The sequence below is a fragment of the Anastrepha ludens genome, chromosome 2 (genome assembly GCF_028408465.1).
Source record: "Anastrepha ludens isolate Willacy chromosome 2, idAnaLude1.1, whole genome shotgun sequence".
NCBI lineage: Eukaryota > Metazoa > Arthropoda > Insecta > Diptera > Tephritidae > Anastrepha > Anastrepha ludens.
This window is the reverse complement of record NC_071498.1, coordinates 156,089,094-156,112,702: the sequence shown is the minus strand read 5'-3', so window position 1 is coordinate 156,112,702 and position 23,609 is coordinate 156,089,094. Positions and strand designations below refer to the sequence as shown.

At 37.3% G+C, this 23,609-nt stretch overlaps 2 protein-coding genes across 4 annotated transcripts in view; both read right to left on the bottom strand.

Annotated features, from left to right (window-relative positions):
• Nucleotides 1-23,609, bottom strand: part of LOC128855655 (E3 ubiquitin-protein ligase RNF181 homolog) — a 133,653-nt gene that overhangs the window by 3,750 nt on the left and 106,294 nt on the right. The gene's annotated exons all lie outside the window — the stretch shown is intronic.
• Nucleotides 9,130-23,609, bottom strand: part of LOC128855653 (STE20/SPS1-related proline-alanine-rich protein kinase) — a 120,822-nt gene continuing 106,342 nt past the window's right edge. The window contains exon 2 of one of the 3 annotated variants that reach the window (XM_054090732.1): nucleotides 9,130-13,762. In XM_054090732.1, the coding sequence (XP_053946707.1) occupies nucleotides 11,484-13,762 (2,279 nt within the window). In that variant the 3' untranslated portion in view covers nucleotides 9,130-11,483. The remainder of the gene's footprint in view (nucleotides 13,763-23,609) is intronic. The other 2 variants (XR_008453756.1, XR_008453755.1) reach the window with 2 other exon arrangements.

Here is a 23,609-nt window from a genome sequence, read left to right as displayed (position 1 = left end):
GTCGGCAGACACTGAGGGGCCAGCGAGTATATTTCTGCCCTAAAAAAGCTCCTCGTAAAACACCATCTGCCAGGCGGAGGCAGCATAAAACCAAGCCAAATAGAATATTCTATCTTTCTTGGCATAAAACTACAGGCTCCTCCATTTGAAGAAAAACATCAAGATGCACATCACAAATATCAAAAGGATCCCCGTGAAATACCCAACAAAGGATGTAAGCCCCAATTATTATTATTATTTAAGATTAAAGGGCATACGAAATCACCAGACCCTTAAATCAGGGTTAATCGTACACGGTTCTGTGCGGTTGTTTTCGCACCGTCCCATGTGATGTGGGCATCTGCTAGTTCGCGCAGCAACGACCTTCTCCAGTATCGACCTTCTCGATCGCGACCTCTGCTCCCTTGCGGGTTCCAGTTCAGTGCCATTCTCGTGATGCTATCTGGTGGTTTTCTCAATGTGTGACCTATCCATCGCCACTTTCTGCATTTCATTTGCTATAGGATGGGTTCCTCAGCTCCGTTGATCTCCCCAGGTCGTCGTTGCTGATGGTGTTCGGCCAGAATATTCTACAGATGATGCGGAGACATTTGTTGATGAAGAATTGTAGCCTCTGTGTGATGGTGTTAGAGACCAGCCATGTTTCGCTTCCGTACAAAAATACGGACTTCACGCATAAGCCGAATATTCGTAGTTTAGTGTGCCTGGAGATTTGCGAACTCCCCCATACCGTATGCCTTCGCCCGAATGCCGCCCTTGCTTTGTTTAGCCTACAGTTGACATCTTCATCTGCTCCACCATTCGACAAATTCCACCGGGCATCCGTCAACCAATATCTGCCTTGCGTTATTGTGGTTAACTTGCATGGCCTTGGCCAGCGCGACTAGTTTCTCCGCCTTCACTTGCATATTAGAGAGTTTGTGAGAGAGGAGGCAGATGTCATTGGTGTAGTTCAAGTCCTCAAGATGTCTGGTGCAACTCCATACAATGCCTATTTTGTGCAGTGTGAGTTGGCTCATGACGTCATCAAGGACGATGGCAAAGAGAAGGGGTGACAGGGGACAACCTTGCCTTACGCCTGAGTTCGTAGTGAATGGATCGCTTATATCGCCTTTATGAAGCACTGCCAGTTCGGAGTTCTCGTAGAGGGCTTTCATGAGGCGGATTATCTTGGCGGGAACTCCCTTTCTGCTAGCCATATAGACTCTCGTTTGATAGTGTCGAATGCCTTCCTAAAGTCAAGGAACAGCATGTAGAGCGGGGAGCGCCACTCAGCTGATTGTTCTACTATAATCCGAAGTGTGTTGGCTTGGTCAACACAGCTTAGGTGAGGGCGAAAACCAGGGTTGAATAATATGTTCAACAAATTTAATATAGTGGGAATTTTTTTTTTTAAGAAATTAATCCTCTACTTCCTCCACATATGACTATTTTATGTCGTTTTCATTAGAAAGAGGAAAAAAGTAGCTTAAAAAATGTTATCAAAATTAAATTAATGTAAGTACCGCATTTATGTACTGCTAATTCTTGGAATACCAGCCAAACTAATAAGGTCCATTAGCGCAACGTTCACAAATAAAAAAAGCAAAAGTGACACAACAGATTCTTTCTCTATTGAAACTGGTGTAAAACAAGGTGATACCCTCTCAACTGGCATATTTAGTTTGATGCTGCACTTCGTCGTAAAGGAAGTGAACAAAGGCAGTACCTTGCAGCCTGACTGGCACTAAATACTCCAATCTATTTCCCGCTCCATCTCCTCGCAATTATCCATTCTTTTACTTTCAGAATGGCACAAATTTCCGTTTGGAAAACAGTTGCTATTCCTCTCATAGCGAGGCGGCCTACACCGGTGCAAAATTATCATGTGGGAGCTTATACTTTGGAGGCAGATCAGCATCTTAAGTATTTGGGAGTTATGTTCGCTGTAGCCGTGGTTCAACTTCTGCAGTCAGGGATCGCATCAACGCCGCCAACAAAACGTACTTTAATTTGTTCAACTCCCGGCCCTTGTATAAAACCTCAAAGCTAACTATGTACAGGGTTCGGCACTCGAAGTGTAACCAATGCACGAGCATCGACTTGAGCGAAATCCCCGACGAAGTGCCAATCAAAACGCGAAAGAACTGGAAATATATGACCGTAGCATACGCCGCATACTGAAAAATGATTTCAAAGTCAAGCCTTACACTATCCAAGAGGCGCATGATCTCACACCAAAGCAACAACAAGTCAGACTTGAGAGAGTGAAGTAGTTGCTTCGTTTGGCCGACATCGGTCAATTACCGAACATTGTGTTTTCTGACGAAAAAATTGTCAAATTGAGCAATTCGTAAACTCCCAAACGATTAGGTTTATTTGACCGACCGTTCATACGAGAGTTTGAGTTATCGATTGGCCACCAGGTGGCAGCACCCGTCACAGGTAATGGTTTGGGCCGCTGTAACTCCAGATGGGCGCTTTGCAATCGTTTTTATCGAGCTTGGCGTCAAGGTAAATGCGAAATATTATCCGGAAAGTATTCTGGAGGTTGCTTTGAAGCCGTGGAGACAAAAGAAGCTTCAGACAAAGATTTTGTTGGCAGACCATGGACGTTTCAACAGGACTCGGCACCGTCTCACAAAGCTCGAGTGAACCAAAAATGGTTATCTGTAGAACATTCTAGCCGAATACCATCGGCAATGACGAGCTGTAGAGATCAATGAATGGGTTCCTATCCTTAGGCAAATCAAACGCAGAAACGATGTATAGGTCACATGCTTAGAAAACCATCAGATAATATCACGAGAATGGCATTGGACTGGAACCCGCAAGGGAGCAGAGGTCGCGGCCGGCCAAAGACTACTTGGAGAAGGTCGATCTTGAGCGAGATAACAGATGCCGACATCACATGGGACGGCGCAAAAACAAGAGCCCAGAATCGTGTATGGTGAAAATGCCTTGTCGATACCCTATGCTCCCGAGCGTAGTGAACAATTATTAAACAAAAAAAAAGGTCCCAAATCTCATAGGCAGGTAAAAAGTTAAATGGCGTAATGTACTTTAGCGGATTGAGACTACGAAAATCTCTTTGGTATGGATCGCAAAAGTTTTTTTTTATCTTAAAAACTTTTTTTTAGCGCCCCACAGGTCGGACTTGGAATTCCCCGAGCACAAAACCAATGTTTGCTGTTGTACCACAATCGTTCCGTTAGTTTAGACCACCCGGTCATGGAAAGGACAAAGTTTACTGTAATACGCGGAAGCGTAGTATTTCACTAGGTCTCTGTTTCTCTATTTTGTAGTCATACGACGAGGTATTCCAGTTGAGAAATTTAGGAAACTTGATATAAATTTGGTCGAGGTGTTTAAAAATAAGGGATTTTCAATGGATTATTAGCAATAAAACGGAATTTTGTTGCAAAATAAATAAACTTTAGTTTTCTTTAATACAAAGAGCTTTTATGGGCCAACTTAATTACGAGTTATTCAAAGGAACCAACTGCAGTAAGGAACTTAGATGCTTGTGAATCATGACTGTAAAGGGAATGAACGGACTAAAGTAGTACAACAACGTAATATCATAATAAAAATATGGTTATGCCAATATGGCGGCTACTCTAGCCGAGGAGCATTGTGCTTGAATATCATTGGGTTGGTGCCAGGTTCTGACAAACTTTTTTGATAACCGTCCCAATCTCGCCAAACAATGGAAAGTCACAGAGTGTACTTCTGCTGAGCGAAACCTTGTAGAAGGCTCCACCAAATTCGAGGTAAAGTTCGGTCAAACATCTAGCAAATAAATATTTTAACATAAATAGCAATTTTGAATACATTTGTGACTCAAAAAAAGTGAGTGAAACTCGTTATCTTGTAGCCTCGTTAAGAAGTAGATCCACTTGCCCTTGAAAAACATGTAATTATTTGAAACTTATTTCTAAAGAGGTTACCCAAATCAACCGTAACTGTTCTGTAGAGTTAAAAATTTCGGCGATTATGTTGACAAAAAAAACTGACACATTTAAGTATCGGGAAAACTCACACATGATTCTCAAAAATCCCAGTCAGAGATTGCCATTTTAATGAAAATTTTAAAGCGGTGGGGACCCAATTTTCCCAAACTGCCATTTCGGCTACAGAGCCATGATTACCCATGAGCTGAAACTGAAGATATGAACTTGGATATTTCGTTTCAGTTTCCGTAAGATGGCGCAACTTGCTATGTAACCCATTAAACATTTGATATTCTTCCACTAAGTGCTATATCCCATGGTGAAAAGATTTTTAGAGGTGTGCTCTTTAACATACCGTTATTCGATTCTGAGCGCATTTCACAAAATCCACTGATAGGCTGACGTAGCAGAGGTAATGAATGAAATTGTCCTTGTGATATACGAAAAAAATCAACCAATGACACTACGTTGACGTCTGAACAACGACTGATTGGACGAGTGTGTGAATACAGGGTTTGATTGAAAAGTAATGCCAAGCGATCAACCGAATCGGCTGATGGGGGAAAATGATCGTTGGACCTTCCCCTTCCACTAGAAACCGGTCCCAGTTCGCTGGCAACAACGGTGCAGTCAACATCGCTCCAGGCGTGAAAGCTGTTTCAAAAGAGTGTTAGGATTTTGCAGTGGCGACACTGGCGACATCCATTTAATTGGCTATTTTATTGACGTCTATGTATACCTCCAAGGTGCTACGATTTGACATCGTTGGACTGCCTTGTAGCGTGCAACTAAAAATTGATGTTATGCCGACAGTCCAGAAAGGATTCCAACTCTCAGCTAAATAAATTTTTCACAAAAAACTGCACAACTTATTTTTCAGGAAAGAGATAGAGCTCCACTTTTTCATTTGCTATTTCAAAAACCCTTTGGCCCAATACAATAAACGGAAGACTCAGAAAGTTCTGGGGACTCCGCACCATTCAATTTCCGAACTCATAGCTGTGTTTACCGGTCACTGGACGATCGGCGCACACGCGGAAAAGCTAGGTTTACCAATTAACCCCCTTTACAGAAATTGTGGAGACCTTTCAGAGAAGAAAACTGTTGAGTAAATATCCGGGTTTGACAGCTAGACGAATAAGGTCATTGGGTGCTCCTTTCTTCGACAGACTGGGGCAGTGCGCCAACCTAAATCCCACCAATATTCTCCATTACATCAACAGCTCTGGCTGTTGGTGGTCTTACAATGGTTTTAAAAATGCTTTTTAGTGCTATGAGTACTTAGGGAGTGCCAGAGTGGTACTTCAACCATTTCACCTACCTACCTAATGCAGGCCAACAAAAAAAAATCACTTATGGAACTGGTTTCCGATGTATTTTTGTACGCTAAAGATGGATCTTCGGCTGCAAAAGTGTCCTTCACGTAAGGGTTTTAAAAAAAGTGGGGATAAAACCCACACATTTTCATTTTGGGTCCGTCAACTTGGATCCACCTAACTGAATTTATATCGGATTTATAATCAACGGCCACAAAAAACTCCTGTGATATAAGTTTTATGATCTTAACTCAATTTAACTTAATAACTCGCAATTCGATTGTAATCACTGAGCCTTAAAGGGTAAACCCCATTTAATTCGAAACGGTTGATTCCTGTTTTGGAATTTGCATTTATTATAGAGAAAGATTCACACTTTTATTCAAATATAAATTAGGCTCTAGCGCGTCACATGGAAGAACACGTTTTAAGGGTATTTGACCAGACTTTTCTCAAAATCCTAACGTGATGGGCACTTATGGACGTGAATGGATAGTTTTCAGCGCGCAAAAGTATATGGGAAAATATTCGTACAAAAAAATAATAATACAATAGATAAAAAAATTAATAAATGGAAAATTTATAAAAAAAAAAACAAAAAAAAAATAAAGTTAATGAATGAAAAAATAAATATATATATATATATATATATATATATATATATATATATATATATATATGTATATATAAAATAAATAAAGACAGTAAAATAAACAAGTAAATAAAGAATTAAATAAATAAATTAATAAATAAATGAATTAAAACAATTTATAAAAAATTTATAAAATAAAGTAAAATATGAAAAAATTAAATAAAATAAAAAGAAAAGACTAAAAAAGGGAAAATAAAAGAATAGAAGAAATAAATAAATAAGTAAATAAACACAAAAAAAAATTATAAATAAAAAAATGAATAAACAAAATAAAAAACACAATGTAATAAAAATAAACAAAAAAAATTTATAGAAAAGTAATTATATATAAAAAATAATTAAATTAAAAAAAAATAAAAAAAATACAAAATAAAAAAATAGCAAAACAAAAAAATTAACAAATAAATAAAATAAAATTAAAAAACATACATAAGTAAATAAACAAAAAAATTTTAAATAAAAAAAATAAATAAAATAAAAAATAAATGAAATAATAAAAATAAAAAAAATAAAAAAAATAATAGACAAATAATTAAATAAAAAAATAAACAAAAAAGAAAACTAAATAAAATAAAAAAAATGTTCATAATGTAATAAATAATAAAACATTTAGGAAGGAGACTTAATGAAGCCTAGCTGTTTGGCCGCATAAGCAGAAAAAACCACTCCTCTCCAAAAAAAACATATGAAACAGCGACTTGCCTTTGTAAATGCCTACAAAGACAAATCTATTTGGTTTTGTAAAAACGTACTTTGGAGAGACGAAACCAATATAAATAGTATGGGACCAGATGGGAAAACTATTGTACGTTGTCAAAAAAATCAAGCGCTAAATCCTAGGTTCACAAAAAAGACGATTAAAAACGGCAGCGGAAGCATCATGGTTTGGGGAGCTTTTCCTGGCATGGTGTTGGGCCGATTCTCCGCGTGGTTGGTAAAATGGCTAGATTTCTGTATCTGGATATATAGTATGTACTCCAGCCATTTGGGTTTGAGTTTATGCCATTAACTTGGGCATTTATGCAGGACAATGATCCAAAGCATACTGCAAAGACAGCGAAGCAATGGCTCAGAAGAGAAAAAATTAATGTACTGCTTTGGCCGGCGCAGAGGCGCTGATCTCAATCCAATAGAAAATTTGTGGAATGACGTTAAGGTCAAAATCTCTAACAAAAATTAAAAAAAAAATTGGATGATTTGTGGGCCGCAGTTGAGGAGGCTTGGTACTCGATTCCAAAGGATAGATGCCACAAACTTGTAGAAAGCATAGAGTGACGGCTTGAAGAAGTAATCAAAAACGGTGGATATAGTACAAAATACTAATTTGGTGAAACAATATTAATACTTAATACTTAACCATCTGATTTGTTTACTATTTTTGCTTCTATTTGGAATTTTTTAGGATGTGCTATTTATGTGTCCAGGAGGTTTCGTGAGTTATTAACGTTCTCGTAAATTAAATCAGAACTGATTTTTTTTTGTTTTAAAGTGGAAGTAAATAGGTCGTTTATTTTGTATGTTGCTTTTTTCCCCAATAAAAAATAATTATTTAAAAACATATTCAACTCTTTGCTTTCAAACCAGCCGGTGGTTAACCTATAATTGTCATAATGTAGAGGCATGGCCGATGACCAAAAAACAAAAAATAAATAAAAAAATTAAATGAAAAAAAAAAAATAAAAAAAAAAATTAAAAAATAAATAAACAAAAAAAATAGTAATTAAAAAATGAATAAATAAATAAAATTATTAAAAAATAGGAAAAAAAAATAAATAAAAGACAATAAAAAAAATGCATAAAAAATATGTAGACCTGTGTAATTGACATAAGCATTATTTCGAAAAAAGACTAAAAGGTGTTCTGCAGCATTTTTAAAAATAACCTATAATTCTCATAATGTAGAAGCATGACCGCTGGTTTTCGTATTTGGTCGCAGCTGTAAGTGCATCATAGCGGAATTACAAGTTTTAAGCCCTTTTTTAACAAACAAGCAAAAAACCTAAATTTTTTTAATATAATTTCTAATCACTACTTTCCAAAATGGCTAATTCACATCGCTTTGTTAGCAAAAAAAATTCATTATTTCCTAAAGTAATTAGTAAATTAATTTTGTTAATTGTTTTTTAAGGGGACAGATACCTGTAAAATTTCGAAACAAATTTTTTTTTTGTTTTTCATAAAATGTTAATATAATCCTTTAAGAATATGTCAAAAAAATTTAGAACGAAAATTTAAGTATTTCTTATATTATAGATCGTAAACCGTGACGACTCTATTCTTTGCATTCGAGCGCTGGGAGAGGTATAGTTACGTTGCATTCAAACTTTAGACGCGTTTTTCTCAAAACTATATTTTTCGAATTGGCGTACACGATAACTCGAAAAGTTATTGACCGATCTCCCTTAAATTTTGCATACATCTTTTTTGATATTACTTTCTATGTGTTTCAAGTTTTCAAAATCTTTTCGAAAAATTAATTTTTTCGAGGCAAAAATAGTAGGAAAATTCGCCCCAAATTTCTTTTTTTTTTTTGAAGCATTTCATTCCGCGAATCTTTTTTTTTCCATTTTTGTTTAATTCATATAGGAATTATGACATTAAAAAACAAAAAAAAATTTTGGTTTTTTGTATTCAGGTCACTGACGCCGATGATACAATGCCCACCGATTGAGAAGCCCCGCTGCGACCTTCCTGGAAGAATTGAGTGTACATCTGCCATTTTAAATGATTACAAAAAAAAAATGTATGTTATTTTAATGTATAAATAAACTGTATGCCAATTTTGAAAAAAATATATGGACTTCTTCAATTTAAATAATTTTAATGAAAATCAGGAAAAATATGGCCGTTTACAGGTATCTGTCCCCTTAATTTATGCGCACCAATTAACTCGAACCAGTACCAACATATCGGCATGCCAATTTTTTCCCCGTTTTTTTTTTTTTTGTTTTTAATGAAAAATAAGTGCATTGGAAGCAACACAAAAGAAAATAACCATTTAGCCAATGCAAAGAAAACGATAGTACAAACCTGTTTTGAATGGACGTAGTAAGCAATTTGGAAACTAAAACGCTTGAGAATTTGATGAGATGTTGCTGATGATAAAACTAGAAAGTAGTAGAGAGATGCCATATAGAAGAACTATTCCAATACAGAGATGGAGAGAAGAGTGTGAAAAAGGCGTGTCGTAAATGAAACAAAAAGAAGAGGATATGCGTTTTTTTTTCAATTTTGGATTTTAATAGAGTTTTCGAAAGGCATTTTATGCATCAGTTTTTTTTTCTTCTATTTTTCACTGCATTCGCTAAAAATACGTATTTACAAACTATTGAACAATTTTGGGTTACATTGCATACATATACAGATATATATACGGGTTGTGGGTGTGTGTGTGTGTATGCTAATAGAGGCATAAGTATACGCATGTAATTGTAATTATAATTGTATGCGTGTGTTGTAGTTAGAAAACTATTGCTATTACAATTTGAATTGCAAACAAAATGCCTAAAAGTTGTAGGAGTGTGTGTGTGTGTGTATTTGTTTTTTTTTTTCAAACTTCTTTTGTTTTTTAATTTTAATTTTAGTTACAAAATAGATTTATATAGGTATACGTATATATGTATGTATGTATATAGTGTTTTTTTTTCTTCTTTTTTTTGAAATTGTATTTCATAATTAAATTACTCATTTACTTCTTTTTTTATATTTTAATTGGTATAATTAATTTTTAATTAAATTATTCTTGCTTTTTAGTTTTAATATTTTTTATTTGCGTTCGCTTTATATTTATTTTTAATTGATTCGCCACCAGCCAACTGCAATACTTAAAAGTTTACAAACGTTGCATTCAGACAAGTACATTTTTACATACATTAAATGTAATTATTGTTTCGAAAAGTGTTTATGCAAATTTGTTGTATATATTTTTTTGTTACTTATACATTTTTCCTTTTACTATAATAATGTTTCGGATGCTTAGTAATCGATAAAGACCATAACGCTACACTTTTGCTTTTTAATATCATATTTCGTAAATGATTTGCCACTGGCTTTTTATTTTTCGCGCCCATTTTTCGCTTCATAAAAATACCTTTCTCGATTTTGCTGCATCAGCTGTTACGAAAATAAAATCCTAAGTGCACACTTCTAATATTTCAGTTATCACCATCAACGGTTCCTGGCTAAACAACAACATCCGTTCCCACCGCGTTCACAGTCGGCTCTACGTTACCGAAACGACCCGCCAAGCACTGCCAGTCCAGCAACATTCCCCGTGCATGCATGGGGAATGTTTATGCTTGCTGCTACAACAACAACACCAACAACATCATCGGTTTCTGTTTCTCCCATTGACGCATAGGGCCTCATATACAGTAGCACTGCCATGCCAATCAATGCATTTTGCAACGGTTTGCTGCTTTCTTGTTGTTGCCTGCTTTTAGGCGTCACTGTATGAAAATGCTATGCAGTTGTTGTTAACATCTGCCATTTAGTTCTCCTACTCTGTTTAAGCAGTTCTTTCACTACATTTTGTTGCTTTCTTTTTTCGCTCTCTTTTTTATTAAAAGTGCGCAGCGTATTTTTTATGTATGCATGGAAATACTTACTCGTTTAGTTGTGTGTGTGTGTGTGTATAAATTATGAATGCTCGCACAAAACTCACTAAATTGTTGCAATTACTACGTAATAATTAAATTACATACATACATATCCAAACTAATAGTAATTAATTTAACAATTTATGTAAGTATATATATTTTAAAAGTCGTTCATTCACTTGCATCAGCGCAGGTTGCACTGCACTGCTAAAAACAAAAACAATTGCCAACATATCTCTGAAACGATTTTTGAAAGGCGTGAGTGCAGTTTATTCATTTTTTTTTTTAATTATTATTATAATGGCTTTGTTTTTGTTGGTGGCATGCATACACATAGAAGGAGGAATACACATAATAAGCTTACTAAGCTTTACTGCAAATTAAATTTCTAATTAAAGTTATACCATTTAAAGTCTACATACTAGTTGTTGTTTTTTTGTTTTTGTTTTCCAGCTCCCATTAGTGTTAGGAGGTTGCATAAGAACGGCGCTTTATGCTTATTGAAAAACAAAAAAATAAAATAAAATAAAATACAACAATAAATAATTACAAGTATCGCAAACATGTAATCGTAAGTACTTTCAGTTGTTCACACTGTGGGTGGCTATGCGTGTGTGGGTATTCACCACATTGCGCATCCCCCTCCTACCCCGCAATTATTGGTCCCGCACACAAAGCGCTCGCTTACCTAATTAACTAAATAATTTTATGTCCAAACTATTATTTTTATATAAATTTAATTTAATTTAAAATTACTTCACTCCCTACGCTATGCGCTGGCTTTGCAGTGTTTGGCAAATGTTCAAAAATTTAAATATTTCTAAAAACTACAGTTTACTCCGCAACTGAATTGATTACAAAAATACAAATTTAAGCCCCAAACTCTAGCATAAACCCCTCGTACACGCTACTCATTTCTTGTTTCTTCTCTGACGCCGCCGCCGCCGCCGCTTTCCGCCCACTCGTCTGCGCCCTGCCGTTCCTCCTAATCCGTTATCGAAATTTGCGCATACCCCACCAGCGAACGATCGTCGAGCACCTCACCCGGCTGCACGCCCGAGTTCAATTGGAACGTGATCGTTCTGAGTATGGCACGTTGTTCGATCAATTGTTGCAGATGCAAGGCCATTGGTTGCGTATCTAATGCGTCGACGAGTCCGGCATCGACCAATTCCATGGCAATGCCCTCGGCGGAATCTTTGCCGACGGCAAATTCAAAACGTATATCGTGCAGTTCGCGTCGCTGGTTGCGCATGCGCAGCACCAGATTGACGGGCGGTGCATCGCCCATGTCCGCCATCGATGTAGGCATTGGCATTTGGGCGACACCGGCAATGGCTTGTGCTATCGCAGCATCTTCGGGTTGAATGTAAACGGCTGCCGGTGCTAGTATATTCATAGCAGGTGCTGTGGCCGGTGTTAGTATGTTCACGACTCCTGTTGCTGCTGTCGACGTTGGTATATTCACACCTAGTGGTGGTAGTGGTGCTGCTGCTGCTACTGCTGCTGCCGGCGCTGGTATGTTCACAGGTGCTGTTGGTGTGTTCGCGACTGCGGGTTGCTGTGCTGGTTCCGTAGCGGTTGCTGTCGCATCGGAGTAGTCGTCATGATCGCTGTCCGATGATTCGGCGCGTTCCAGGCGATTGATCGGTCGATCGTCCGATTCGGAATCTGAAGAATGATGCTTGCCACCGTTGTCTTCCTCCTCACTGGACCACACCCACTCGCCGGTGACGGTGCGATGTAAACGACCGGAGGCGCCCGGTTGACGTTTGGCGGCCTTGTGTACGCGCGTCTCCATGGATGGGCCGGAGGCGAGCAGCGTTTGTGTGAGATATTTGCGATCTTTGGCCTTCTTGAAGAAGGCATGCTTCAGCAATTCACTGGCGGTGGGTCGTTTCGAAGGCTCTTTTTGCAGACATTCCACAATCATTTTCCGGAATGTCTTACCGTAGGCTTTGTATTGGTCTTTCTCGTCCGCGCCGGTGTCCAATGTCGGTGGATCATTCTGCAGCGTCAGCATCAACACCTTCATAGGAGGATACTTGTGGTAGGGCGCAGTGCCGGTTGCCATTTCAATAGCCGTTATGCCAAATGACCAAATGTCGGCCTTAAAGTCATAGCCATGATCCTGCTCCATTACCTCGGGTGCCATCCAACATGGTGTGCCTACGAATGTGTGACGCACCTTCTGACGTGACAGATCACGCCCGGTGGCCAGCCAAGCGCTAACGCCAAAATCGGCAATTTGTATGGTACCATCGTCACCGATCAAAATATTACCCGCCTTAATGTCACGATGTATCTGACCGTTCGAGTGGAAATACTCTAGACCCTTGAGTACCTCCTTCAAAACAGTGGCAATTGTCGGCTCATCGAATACGCCATGTTTGCAATTCGCGGTGCGCATTTTGTGTTTAATAATGTCCAGCAGTGAGCCGCCCTCGAGCAGACGCAACACCAGCCACAGCTCTTCGCGTACCACAAACGATGTATAGTAGGTGACAACATTTTCGTGATTGCACGAGGACATCGCCTGGATCTCCTTGAGCAATTCATCCATAGATGTATTCCATTTCTCCAAATTGATGCGCTTAATGGCGCATTTCTCGTTGCGTGGCAGACAAAGCGCAGCATGCACGACCGCAGTGGCGCCCACACCGATCACATCGCGCAATTCGTAGTCGTCCTTTGAGTTGGGCCAAGGCTGTTTCTCGGAGGCCGAGTGTGGCGCGGCGGCACCTGTATTATTCAAATTAGCGCTGGATGCCATTGTTAGCGATTTGCTTTGGATATTCGGTGTGCTCTTGAATGTGGATAATAAGGTAGCCGTGGCTGTGAAACTCTGAGTGGCACTGGCGCTTACTTTAAGTGGCTTCTGCAGATGATCAGCTGTAGCGGCGCACCTGCTTTCTAAGCGCAAATTATTATAAGATTTCGTTGCACTTAAAGTGTTGACTGCGCCGTTGCCGTTCGCTAGCGTTTGCTCTACTCCTGTTGGTGTGATTGATTTACTTGCTATTGGCTGCTGCAACACTACAGCGATCACTTCTTCCGAGTTGCTTGCGTGTATGTGTTTATTGTTATTGTTGATGGAATCGAAGTCTTCGCTACGTGATCTGTAATAGGCTGGCGTATCGGCGCTTATCTCAGGCTCAGCAGCGGTTTCGCTTGGCAAAAACGTCTTACTAGTCGTCGAAACAGTGCCTTTCGATGTCAGACAGAAGGTCAGTATTCCCTCTTGCTTATCGAGGAATGCAACTCCTGAAAGAGAGGAGAATGGAAGAGAAAAAAGATGCCGCTATTGATCTTTGTACTTTGATTTAAGATTTTTTTGTATTGATTTTCATATGTGTAGGTATGTACAATATAATAAATGTATATTTAAGTAAGCCGTTCTGTTGACTGTGATTTTGCGGGCCACAAATTCTACTTTACAAAAGCATTTAAGTAACTTGAATTATAAAAAAGTGGTACTATAAAAATAATTTAAGTGTAAAAAGTGAAAAGTGAAGTGGGGTGATAGGATGCATGATGACATTGTGAGTTTTGTACTAATCGTTTTCAAAGCGCCAGTGATGAGTATTCGACGTTTTTCAGCCGTAAGATACTCGTGGAAGCTACTTAAAATAATTTACTTTGAAAATTGTCCTCGCTACTACAGAACTAGAACAAGCTAGACCGTAGTATTACAGTCCAGTCCAGCAGTATTAAGGACTAGAATGACTAAACAACAAACAAATACTTGAGAAAATGCATTAAACGAGTTGTACGGTATCAGATTCAGCGAATAAACTACTTTTTTAGTACAAAGGCATGCAACATAGAGAGCCAAAGAAATAAAATATCAGAAGTGCAATGAAAAATGATTACGAAAATTGTAGTGACAGTTGAAGTACCCCAAATTTCAAAACAATTAACGCGAATAACACAAGAAACTAGGTCTGGTGGTGAGCGAGGACAAAACGAAGCACCTCCTGCAATCAAATAAACAGTCGCGTATAGACACTCACGCGGTTGCAAGAGACTTCGTATACTTAGGAACCAGTATTAACACCGAAGCCTTATCAGCCTTGAAATCCGACGGAGAATTTCTCTTGCCAACTACTTTGGACTCAGAAGGCAATTAAGTAGTAAAGTCGTAGTAGTAGTTTAAGCGGTTATCGCGCCAATCAAGAAGAAGAAGAACAACAGAAAATTTCGGTTCTGCGAAAATAGGAAATAACTTGTATTACCCGAAAATTAAGTGAAAAAGTCGAATTTGGCGAGCCCATCATCGAATATTTCGTAAAGAGTTGTCAGAAGGGCGGAGCGCAAGAAGAGGAGCGCCAGCACTCCTTGGTCTTCATTTTTAATTACCTCCTAGGTCACTGCCCTGCTGTAAGCAGAACTCGCATGATGGCTGGCATGTAAAAAGTCTCAAGAGCAACTTGCAAGTCTTAACTGCAACTTTTTGCTGTTCCAAGATTCAAAATGCTGCTCAAATGACACGTCCAATAAGCAGTCGTCGAAACTATTACAAGGAACGCTCTATAGACTATAAAAAAATGCCAATTTCCAAAAGCAGAAAGACCAATGAAAGTGCATTTCTCAATTCAATGGGATAACCCAGCGAGGAAATAAGAAAGATGGTTTTCTTTTTTCGATTTTTTTAGGAATCCGATCTTAATTTTCTGTTTTCAATCTGCTCAGGCTTGAGTCTCCAATTTAAAAACTACTTGATTTATTTTTTTTTTTTTTGAAGTTTGAAAAGTCGAGCCAAGAATCATCGAGGTATTTGGTAACTGCTACACCGATCAGGCTGAAAATCCCATTGTATTTAAAGCTCTGGAAAGTGAAAGGGAAAATAGTCAAGGAGGAAAAGAGCGAAGTGAAAAATATAACATAGAATAGAGAAATAGAGGTAGCTAAACCTGAGACAATCTTTTTAGATTCTTTGGTAAATCTGAAAATATCCTCCAGTTTGAGAGAACGAATATTACTCATTCTCATGACAGTGGAACCCAAAATTCGCTGTTTTCCGCTCCATCTTCTCTCAATTATCCATTTTGCTACTTTCAGAATGACAAAAATTTCCGTTTGGAAAACAGTTGCCATTCCTCCCATAGCGTAATTACTATCGTTCAAGTACCATCCGGCTCCAGAACCTAATTCATTCTTGGACCCATCGGTAAAGAAAATATCCGTCAAACCTCTTTGAATGTACTCTGGATTACTCCATTGTTCCTGCAATGGAAATTTGACATCAAATTTCCTTCCGGTTCGAGTACTTAGTTACTACTTTAACACGTTGAGTGCGACTCCGGAGCCTGGGGACCGACACTGATCTTTCCACGTGGTCAGCTCCGGTCCCTGGGGATCATCGTTACACTTTTCGTGGGACCGAGACTATTAAAGTTAACAGATAAATGTAACCTGAATGAATGTAGTCAAATATATGTACTTTTAATGAGCTCTATTGCAGCATTCCAAGCAAAAGTGTGGCTGGATTTTACACATCTAAGAAAATGTAACACCTTTTTTTGTTAAATTTTTGACTTCCTTAGACAAAAACAATCTTAAATTTTCTTCATAACAAGCAGAACAGTATTTCCGTCCTTTTTCTTTAATTTATGAACAATTTTTCCTTACCGAAGTTAAATTTGTTCACCTACTCGCTGTGCCAAGTTCGCAGCGACTCCGTAACTGATATTTTTAGTCGGGTTACTTCTTGAAAGAGGAACAGACAATTGATCGCTGATAACATTACACTATCGCACACTTAGAGAGCGACCGCTTTCTGCCGGCCGAGGGAAAAGGTCAGAAATATCTGCGTCTTGCTCAACGTGTTAAGGTAGTAAAAAAAAGGTATGTGTCAAAAGTCCGCCATTTTGTTATTTTTCAAAAAAATGTTTCCATTGTCACACTTGCCAGCATGACAAGCCTACAGAATAATAATCAGTTTAACTTTTTCGTTTCAGATGTCCTGAAGAGCTCAAATCCTGTTGAGAAACCACCTATCTTGTTTTTTAAGACGCTTACTTTGATGCCACCCTACTACAAAAAAATATGTCAAAAAAAAAAAATGTTTTTGTATACCTATCAGCCTGCTCTCGTGCACATTTTTTTTTTTATAAAAAGCACAAAAAGAAAAAAAAATTATTTTCAATTGTTCAAATGTGAGTCAGTCATTTTAGTACACTCCGCTTGTTTACATAAAATAAAAACGCGACAAAAAGATTACAAAAGCTTACAACGTGGAGTTCCCACCAAGCCAGCCCATTCTAATTTCAAACGTTTTTCCATTGAATCAAACTGCTATATATGCGCTGTAATTTATTGGCTAACTGATAAGATAATTTTGTTAGTGTAAATGTTATGAAATGACTTCGAGAATAGCTTCGAAAAAAGATACCGCAACTTGTTTTTGCTGTTCTAGAAAACCACCTGCTAACGAACTGTTAACGTCATTACGTGCCTATATAAGCGGAAGTCAAATGAGGGCAATGGAAAACAAAGAGCAGAGAGGTACTAATGAAATATGCAAAGAAAAAAATGAAGTAGAATTTTAGCAGCAACATATGAAAAATTTACTGTATGTTTTGTTGTTATTGCGATTGCTTGCTATGCACACGCATTTAAAGTGCAAAAATATAATTCACGTGGCACTCATTAAAAAGCGCTTTCCATGAGGGGGAAGGCTTCACAGCATACCACACAATTAACCTAAGAATAATTGGAAAATGTTAAAGAAATCAATGGGAAATGCAAACACACATTAAGATATGTATACGCGCATGTACACATGGTAGAAAAAGTCTGCGTTCACCCACTGTTGTAAAGTATTAAAATAATTTAACGTGTTTATCTTAAAACTCTGTTATTTCTTTTCACTTATTTCAAAGAAAATTATTCATAGAGGTTATGAACAAAATTTTTTGGAGTTTGAGCTGCGTCGTGTTCAGATAACGGGATTGTAGTACAGTTACTTAAATAGGCTAAGCAGAAAAAGTGTGCGTTCATTTCGAATAGTGACGATTATTTGCATGGCAATTACGTTAAATTAAATTTTAAATCATTCATGTAGTTGACGCGGTTAAGAACAAATCTAAAGAGGGAAAAATTGATATTAGAAATACATTTTTTGTTACTATGGACCAAAGGCGAAAAGAAATAGATATTGGTGAAAGGAAAATCATTGTAAGCTTGTGGCAAAATAGTATGAGCTATAGGGAAATCGCGAAAATTGCTGGGAGGCAATACTCCTCGGTCCAAAGAGTGATAAACAACTTCGAGCAAACGAATTGTTTGGAGTCTAAGCCTCGTTATGGGCGTCCAAAAAAACTGACGGAAAGAGAAGAACGCAACATAACTATTCTTGTGAATTCTAATCCACGACTAACAGCAAGCCGAATTTCAAAAGACATAGAAGTAAAATACCAAAAGAAAATACATCCAGATACAGTAAGAAAAATTCGAAAAAGAATCGGATTTCACGGCAGAGTGGCCCGAAAAAAACCCTTCATATCGCGAGTAAATCGACTTAAGCGGATGGCTTTCGCCAAGGAATACGTAAACAAGCCACCTGAGTTTTGGAATAGTGTGATTTTTTCAGATGAGGGCAAGATTTGCATTTTCGGGACAAAAAGTCGTAAAATTATTTGGAGGAAAAACGGAACGGCACTTGTAAAGCAAAATCTGGTACCTACGGTAAAGCATGGGGGAGGAGGTGCCATGATATGGGGGTGTATGGCTAGCTCGGGCGTTGGAAATATGCAGTTTTTTGAGTCGATAATGAACAGACATGATTATCTCGATATTTTAAAAACGAACTTGTGAGAAAGTGCAATCAAACTGGGACTCGGTGAAAGATTTGTTTTCCAACAGGACAACGACCCGAAACACACAGCAGAGATTGTTAGGTTGTGGTTGTTGTATAATGTTCCAAAACAACTTCGCACACCCCCACAATCACCTGACCTTAACCCCATTGAGCACTTATGGGACGTTCTAGAAAAAAAAAATACGAGAGCGTACAATAACTAGCAAGGAAATGCTTAAGAACGCGCTTAAAGAGGAATGGGTACCCATAAATCCAGAAATAACAGCCAACCTAGTTGGATCAATGAAAAGACGCCTCCTAGAAGTCATAAAAAGCCGGGGATATCCAACTAGCTATTAATTTTAAAACATTTCTATGATCTTAAGCTTTTTATTTTATTATTTATGAAGTGAACGCAAACTTTTTCCGTTTAGTTTGAATGGCCTTTTTAATTTTATGTGATCTCATTTTAAATTTGATTTTGTTATTGGTAGCGAAATATGTGTGATAGTTACGTTTAAGTGAACTTAATAAAACTCATTAAAAAAAATTTCTGAAATATTTATTGTTTTGAACTTTTTCTAATGCAAAGAATATTTGCATAGGTGAACGCAGACTTTTTCTACTATGTGTATGTATGTATGAATGAGATCGATAAATTTTGTAACCACTAATCGTTGTCGGAAAATTAATAGATTTCGCATGAATGTGAGTGACCGCGTGAGTAAGCCACACATGCATGGGAGACTGAGAAATATAATAGTAATACAAAAACAAAAAAAAATGAGAAAGCATGTGTGGGAAAGTACGCCATGAGATAGTCAAATTTAATCATAATGAAATTCAAATCCAACAATAAACAACAAATACTAATAAGAGTAGTGCACAACAAAGCAGTGCAGTGCCGTTCAATAGAGCGCATGAGAAGGAGAGCAAGTACAACCCACTACACCGCGAAGGAGCTCTCTAGTAACATACAAATTGTGCAGCCAACGTGAGCATATCATCGCTTGTGTTTACATGACTGTCGCATTGCATAGCTGCATATCTGCCGTGCTGTCTGTCACTCTGACAAGCTTGTATACTACTGCAGCTTTTAAGCGTTCAGTCTGGCGCACACATTTTTAACCATATTCGTCATTCTTATTGTACGAAAATCGAATAGTTAGTTAATGGGACCAATGAAGTGCATACTTTTTGTATGTTTGTGTCTACACACCCATGTGCATATATGCAGCTTACAGCGACGCAGCGAACCATGATGCGACAATAGTAGAAAAATTTGCCACAAATAATGGGGAAAAGCTTGGAGATGACGAGCTGGCGCATCGGCATACTGACGTTGCAACCATTTCTATCTATTTCAGTCTATTATTAGATACCGTAATTAAGGTGCAGGTAATTGATTTCATCAACAATGACAAGAATAACAACTATCTAGTACTACAAGACTAACAACAATATTGGCATAGCGCATCGCAATCATCAACATGATTGCCAAGTATTTGTTGTTGTAGCTATATTTAAAGTGTCATGCATCTAATAAAGTATGTACATATGCACTTTAAAGTTGTTGGCGAAAAATTAGCGCAGCGAAGGTGTGCAGAGTGGAAAGTGTTCACGATTTATATGAACTTAACCCTCCGTTGGACAGCCTTTTTAAAAGCTTCGGTTGGACAGCCGGGCCTGACGTTGTTTCGACCTGTTCGAGGATGCTTTTTAAAGATTATAGCCAGAAGAAAATTAAGTTTTAGGAAGCTATCTGGAGGCTTAATTCGTTGAATTCACATCCAAATTCGAAGAAGCCTGGCCAGACCCGGGTACTCAACGGAGGGCTAAACACAAAAAAAAAAAAACCAAATTATTTACTACTTGTTGCGTTTCAATTTGAAAATCCAATATTTCCCCGTTTTATTTTTATTAATATAGATCTCTGCCGAAAGCGTGCAATGGGCTGATAAGGGAATTCAAATGTGCCTTATCGCTAGCCATTCCAGCTGAAATAACATAAGAATGTTAAATACCCCACAAGAGAGAGAGGGAGAGAAAAAACTATGAGATATACAAATATATGCACGGAGATACACAACATAAATATGTATGTATGTAAATTTTCAAAATTTCTATGTACACTGGCGGTTAATAAAAATGCACCACTTTCATAGAAGTAGCATTGAAGTGTCATAACGGTAAATTTGAAAAGTAAAAATTCAAGCTTCATGATTCAATTATTAAGCGGTTAGTGGTAGTCAGAATTTTCAAACAATTGGACTTTTGTTTTAGCATTTCCTTGAATTATAGTGTCTTAAAAATATTGTGTTAAAATTTGAAGTGAATCCGACAAATACTTTTCGAGTTATTCAACAATTAACAAAGGACGCTCGGGCGCTCCGGAGCGTTCGAAGGCATATACAGTATCGGACGAAACATTTGCAACTAAAATGTGGGCAATGAAAACTTTCGATTGCTCAGCCGTTATTTGTTTGGAACCTGTTAATTTCACTTTATTTGTAATAAAAGATGTTGATTTACGTAAATAAAACAAATTTATTCAAATTCAACAGTTCATATCTTAAATGTGTCCAACACCTGTATCTAATAAGACAAAACAATTGCAACTAAAGGAAATCAGTAAACTATTTTTATTAAACTTAGTATTTCGTGGCAAACCATTGCTCTGAATAACAGCTCTGCATCGTCTCGGAATTGAAGCTATCAAATTGTCAACTATCGTTTGTGGTATATTTCTCCATGCCTCCAGGACTCTTTGGAAAAATTGGTCAGTATTTGCCACATTAGTCCGATCAATTCTCTTTTTTACTATTTCCCATAGGTTTTCTATGGGGTTAAGATCTGGGAATTGTGGGGGCCACTGCTTAACAGTCTTTACACAGTATGATTTTTGAAGACGCTTGTTACGTGGGCGTCGAACGTAGGATACGCCATCACTTCCGACCAAATTAAATTTGGATTCGTCGCTGAAAAGAACAGCTTTCCACTGCTTAATGGCCAATCTATGTGTTCCCTAGCGAACTGTAATCGTTTTTGTTGGTTACGCTTACTAATAAGCGGCCTCTTTGCTGGTCGGTACGTCCGTAAATCAGCTTCAGCCAGGCGACGACTGACAGTTTTTGAGCTGATTGGTAACCCAAGCTCCTTTACCAATTGGGAGGCACTTCTAAATGGATATTTTTTTACCTCTCTCGCTATCAGTTTGTCAGTTCTTTCATCCGTTTTTCTTGGTCGGCCTCCTCGATGCACCACCGCGATAGTTTTTTTTTTTTTTATAAAGTTCGCAATAATTCGAGAAATTGATGACTTATGAATATTATATTTTATGGATATATCTTTCTGGTCATTCCTTTGTTATATTCATCTAAACACGCGCGCGTAATACTTCACCGACTTATTTCGAGTCATTACTTCATTTAACTCAACTTTACAAAAAAATTGTGTTATCGCCACAAATTCTGCACAAAACTGATGTTCACAAATTAACACGATTAAACTAAACTCAGAACAGTTAGAAAACAAAACCAAGCTCAAGCATTTTTACCGTTATATAGCTAAGCTCACAAGGTTGCAATTGTTTTGTCGCTCATAGTTGCCAGATAATTTAATTTTTTTTTTAAATACAGCTACAAAAAGGAAAGGATCTTGAAAAGATTTTTTGGAAAATATTACTCAGATGATCTAGTATACATAGCGTGAAATTGAATTGCAATTGAGTGAAGAATGACATTATGACAAAAAATAAATTGAAGGCTGCATTGCAGTTGTAAATGTTTTGTCCGATACTGTAGCAAAATTTTAAATGCGTTTCTCTCAAAACAATGTTTTTTGAGCTTTTGATCACTGTAACTTTTACTTAATCCGAATTTTTTCTTGTACCTGAATTGTTAGTCTCCAAGGCGAGAAACCAAAAATTTTGCTTAAATTTTAATTAATTAGGATGGTGCAATTTTATTGACCGCAAGTGTATGCATACGAGTATTAATCATTATTTCTGACAAAATCCAAAATCAAAATAAACAAAACTACTACGTATTAAGTTTTAGTAGGGCTTCATTATCTACATTTATTTTTAGTCAATTGCGACGTCAAAGGCCGTTGTAATTAATAAAATCCGGCGGGGAAGTCTTGTCTCAGTTTAATGGAATATTTTGTTTGGAAAATTAATAATCATCAATTGGCGCATATTTTGGAACACTGAAAAGGTTTCTTGGTATGTATGTATGCATGTATGGGTGTACATATATTAATATTTGTATGTAGCTTCAACTGGTTTCCACGACATTCATTCTAGCCATAGAACTATGAACGCAGGCTGCGAGTCAAAAAAAAAAAAAGTTGGCTTCCGCTAATGGCGAATGCTTTTCATTGTGTTTACACTGGTTACTAAAATATTTGTTATTTAGCTTTTTCGATAAGTTGTATGCACAGCAAGAATTTGCCAGAACTAGGCGAGCATTTTCGGTTATTGTTTATTTTGTTTGTTATCTCGCTGTGCATTTAGGGTTGGCCCCTGCCCTTTCTTCTCCACGAAACTGTCAGTGCAATTTGGCTTATCAAGGCTACGTTTGACGAATGCTGCAGAAGTCGTGGCAAAGAACATAGTTGACGTCATGATTTTGCGGTGAAATGAATGCACACAAATTAGCTTTTGCATGTCGGGGCGAGCCTATGATTTTTCTCGTCACGCTCAAAACACATCTGGAGCGGCAGATTCGAATTTTACAGACGCGAAGTGAATATTTTATTTGCTTTTCGGACTTTTGCTTCGAACAAATTTTTTTGTATTCGTTCGCTTTGTAATTTGCTAATTTATTCATGGGATGTAGATATTTCAGGAACATTTAATTGTTATTATTATTTTTTTTTTTTTGAAGAAATCCTATGAAAATCTTTACGGATATTGAAAAACAAAAATTTCATAAAAAAAAACTTTACACTTTTTACAAGAATTGCTATGGGAAAAAATTATTTTTGAATGCTCTTGACATTCTTCATTCATTGGACACCCATGGAACATACAATATTATTATATTTTAGAGATTTGGGATAATAAATCAGCTAGGCACTAAATCAGAATGAGGCCCTTTAAAAAAATGCTGACATAATAATGAAAAATTAAACACACAAAAAAAACAAAAAAAAAAGAGTTAAAATTTGTCGCACTGTGTTATGGCTGGTGTCCACAAGCAGAGGTTCCACTGTGCAAGTATAGAAAACCAAAAACTGGAAATGACTGGAAAAACCAGTATAAACTATGATATTTTAGGCGTCCGGATTTTAATGTGCGCAACTGTG